Source organism: Montipora foliosa, chromosome 2, assembly GCF_036669935.1.
Source record: "Montipora foliosa isolate CH-2021 chromosome 2, ASM3666993v2, whole genome shotgun sequence".
NCBI lineage: Eukaryota > Metazoa > Cnidaria > Anthozoa > Scleractinia > Acroporidae > Montipora > Montipora foliosa.
The window spans coordinates 53,993,434-53,997,540 of record NC_090870.1 but is presented as its reverse complement, the minus strand read 5'-3'; the positions used below and the strand labels follow the sequence as shown (position 1 = coordinate 53,997,540).

At 38.4% G+C, this 4,107-nt stretch overlaps 1 protein-coding gene across 1 annotated transcript in view; it reads left to right on the top strand.

Annotated features, from left to right (window-relative positions):
- Positions 1–2,002: 2,002 nt before the first annotated feature.
- The window catches only part of LOC137990958 (adenosine receptor A3-like), a 2,446-nt gene continuing 341 nt past the window's right edge, over positions 2,003–4,107 (top strand). Inside the window, exon 1 of the mRNA XM_068836080.1 lies at positions 2,003–4,107. This exon is cut by the window's right edge and continues 341 nt beyond it. Coding sequence (XP_068692181.1) covers positions 2,106–3,224 — 1,119 coding nt within the window. The 5' untranslated portion in view covers positions 2,003–2,105 and the 3' untranslated portion in view covers positions 3,225–4,107.

Below are 4,107 nucleotides of genomic sequence, written 5' to 3'. Positions count from 1 at the left end.
ATCAGATGTGTGGTTCTAATATCGAAAATATCAATAGGGCCGTTTATACGAGAGAAAACAAGCCACGGCTTACAGAAGACGCGAACACCCCGTAAAAATGGTACAAAATCTACGTTCACGGCTTTCTCAAGCCGCGGCTTATCCTGGTCACGGTGTCCCCTAAACTCCAGTCTTCGTGAAGATATATACCTGCATTTACGCTCAACGAAAAATAACGTTCAACCTTACAGGTAGCAACTGCTTAGAAAATTAATACAGGGACAATTCGTGTTGAATCTCAAAATTAAGTAAGTGTAAGTGTCACTGCAGTATTTGTGACTATACCAGTAAAAGAATAAGGTTACAAAGAGAAAGATGCCTAGTTGGCACTCAGGATTTGTGAATTACGTTTATTTATGAATTGAGGTGCAGTGTGAGCAAAGTATCCTAAAATAGATGGGGTACTAGCGGTCTCAGAGCAAAATAGAGAATCACGGAAAGATTCGCAGTTGTACTGATCAGTGCTGCCGTCAAAATCTCAAATTTAGTGATATTGATATAATACCAAATTTTCATAACAAATTCTCCCAATAACGAAATCCATGGTACTAGTTAGGGGAATTGACGCTTCGATCATGGGAATGAAAAGGTCAAAGTGCCGTTGTGCTGAGGCCCCGCCCCATAAGATGGATTCAAAGTGACGTCGTGTTGTTGTGGACCTTAAACTAGGAAACAGACACACACCGTTGCTAAAAATAATTTTGTGTGTGTGTGAAATTCACATGCCCTGGCCCTATCCTCTACTCGCATTATCATGACTCCCTACATTTTCTCTTGACAACACCAGGAGATAAAAGATTAGCAAACCAATAGGGTTGGTCTTTGTCTTTCTTTTTCACTTGCAACTTGATAATTCTTCTGCAGTAGGGTAATTTTTTCTGGTACCTTAATTCTCGGAGGTGAGCCACAATATCTGAACAAAAGAATTTCGTTTAATTTAAATGGGTATTAAAATTAGATTTGTAGAGGTATATTTGTCAAATCCGATGCCGATATTATATATGATATTTCCCGCAATCTATTTATCTTGATAAGTAGATTGTGATCATGACACCGCAGCGAAGTAATGAAAAGGACGGACAACCCTGTCAACCAATAATACTCTGACTACGTCCTTGGCGAGAGAAATGTCACATGAAATACGTTTGTACGCAGCGATTTTAGAAGAACCAACCAAAATATATGAATGCAACTTATATATTGTTGCCTTATCTCTAATGAAGTGCTCCTTGAATTAATTTTGTTTATTCAGGAATAATACTGCAATAAACTCTACGAAGAAGGAATGAATCTTTCTTGTCAACAACAAAAACACAGCAAAATCCGCAGGTTTTGCATGGATATTGAAATAATTAAGGTGAATATAGCTCATTTAAGTGTAGTTCCAGTAATATCTTTGTACGTCCTATCCACTTGAAGATTAATTTTGCCCATGACATCAGCTCAAAGATCGTGAAGTCCTATATAAGAACTATTTTCACTTGTCCTAGAGATTCTTTCTTTGCAATTTATGAAAGTAAAGATTCTTGAAGTCGCACCGATTTGATTCTGACCCAAGCGAAAAACGTTTATATTATTATGTTCAACTCAACAGACCACTACACATCGAACAGGGGCACCCACATGAAATACGTTTCTACGCAGCGATTTTAGAAGAACCAACCAAATATATGAATGCAACTTATATATTCTTGCCTTATCTCTAATGAAGTGCTCCTTGAATTAATTTTATTTATTCAGGAATAATACTGCAATAAACTCTACGAAGAAGGAATGAATCTTTCTTGTCAACAACAAAAACACAGCAAAATCCGCAGGTTTTGCATGGATATTGAAATAATTAAGGTGAATATAGGTCATTTAAGTGTAGTTCCAATAATATCTTGATACGTCCTATCCACTTGAAGATTAATTTAGCCGATGACATCAGCTCAAAGATCGTGAAGTCCTATATAAGAACTATTTTCACTTGTCCTAGAGATTCTTTCTTTGCAATTTATCAAAGTAAAGATTCTTGAAGTCGCACCGATTTGATTCTGACCCAAGCGAAAAACGTTTATATTATTATGTTCAACTCAACAGACCACAACACATCGGATTCTCAAGGAAATGTAGGATACTACTTTTTTGAGCCCTCATTCATGTATCCAGTTTGTGCAGTTTATATATTAATCGCGATCATTGCAGCTCTTGGAAATCTAGCTGTCGTTTTCACGATACTCGCCAACAGAAGTCTTCGCAGTAATACAACATACTTGTACCTTCTGTCTCTGGCAATCTCAGATCTCATCACTGCCACCATGGCAATGCCCTTTGATATCGAATTTATTTTTCAACAAAGCGTATGGAAACATGCAGCGAGTCTGTGCGTTGCATTCTACACTGCTTGGTATATAACGGTTCCCACCTCGATCTTCACGCTTTTGGCCATCGGCGTGGATCGATTTCTTAGCATCAGAGATCCTATGAGACAATATCGCCGATCGCAATTCTCGACAAAGAGATCCTGTTTGATCGTCATCGTCACCATTTGGATCTACAGCATTATCTGGGCTCTTCTGCCGGTAATGGGCTGGCATGTGAAAGGTCGAGAGCCCGTACAATGGGACATGTGTATGGTTCCCTTTACTAAGGTGTACTTCGCAGTAAGCACTCTCCTGAACTTTATTGCACCCCTTCTGATAAGCTGTGTCTTTTTTATCTTGGCCTTTGTCATTGCCTACAAGCACCAACGAAATAAGCAGATTTTAGGTACCTTGGGGTCTCAAAGACACGATTCCAAACAAACAAAATTCTTCGCAAAACACCTGAAGGCAACCAAGACAACTTTGATGTTTTTGGCAGCATTTTTCTTTTGTTGGCAGCCTTATTCCTACTTCAGCATTGCTTCCAATCTTTATGGTGGAAAGCATTGGAATCCATACCCTTATAAAGTGTACGTATTGTTATTGATGTTTGGTTACTTAAACTGCGCGCTAAACCCGTTCTTGTTTGCGTTTGGGAATGAGCACTTCCGATCCACTTCTATGAAGTTCATCCGCTCTCTCAAATTAGGTGCAAATCCGAAGCGTTCATCTATACGCCGTCCCTCCACCATCAGCACTCAAAGTTCTTCCTGTGTGTTTCCGGAAAATGATAGCAAAGAGATACGTCTTCAGTCCGTACGAAAGAAGAGCGAAGACTAAGCCACCCGTGAAAACAGTCTATCTTCCTAACTGAAGTTATCCCAAAATGATAGTCTCATAACATTTTCAGCAGAGCTGTTTCCACTGTACACACGGCTTTAGGGATAAATTCAAGTGCCGAATGACATCAATGGAGGAATTTTGCCTACAAGATATACAGAAACGTTTTCCTTCTATTTAAAAGAGGGCAAAAACTCTTTTTTAAAAACATGTTTCGTCTATATAACAATTATATAACACCTATTTACATAACGATACAACTTGATGACGAAATATGCAACTTGTATCCAAGTGAACACTAGGCTCGCTTCTTGTAATATGAATCACTTTCTTTAAATTTTGATTTGTGTCAGATACAAATTTCATATACATTAGATGCATGGTTAATGAATCTTCGCTCAGATAAAAAAAATTAACTTGACTTGTGTGCACACAAGTTGGACTTGTTTATGTCTTGTCTCTGGCCCTTTTTCACACGAGACGTTCTAGACTTAAAAGTGTTGAAATATCGTGAAGCTCGTTTTTGTTAAATACCCGAAGAATCTTTCGGGCTCAAATGGGCATCTTTAAATAATCTTTTTGTGTGATATACCCGACCCAACCCCCCTGCGCCCCCTCCCCCCTCACCGGCCCCCAAAAAGTTTCTCGGCTGGACTTCTGAGAAATGCAGGCCTGTTCCGAATGTGCTTGGAAGACCTACTTAACTGTTGTACTTAATATAAAGCACGAGAAATATTTACGATCAGTTGGGAGCACTAGTTTAAATGGCTCTCTCTTTCTTTCTTTCTTTCTTTCTTTCTTTCTTTCTATTTACCTTGTTTTTTGAAGTATATTTCGTATATTTCGAGACAAGAGTATATATTGCTTGAATATACTATTGTTA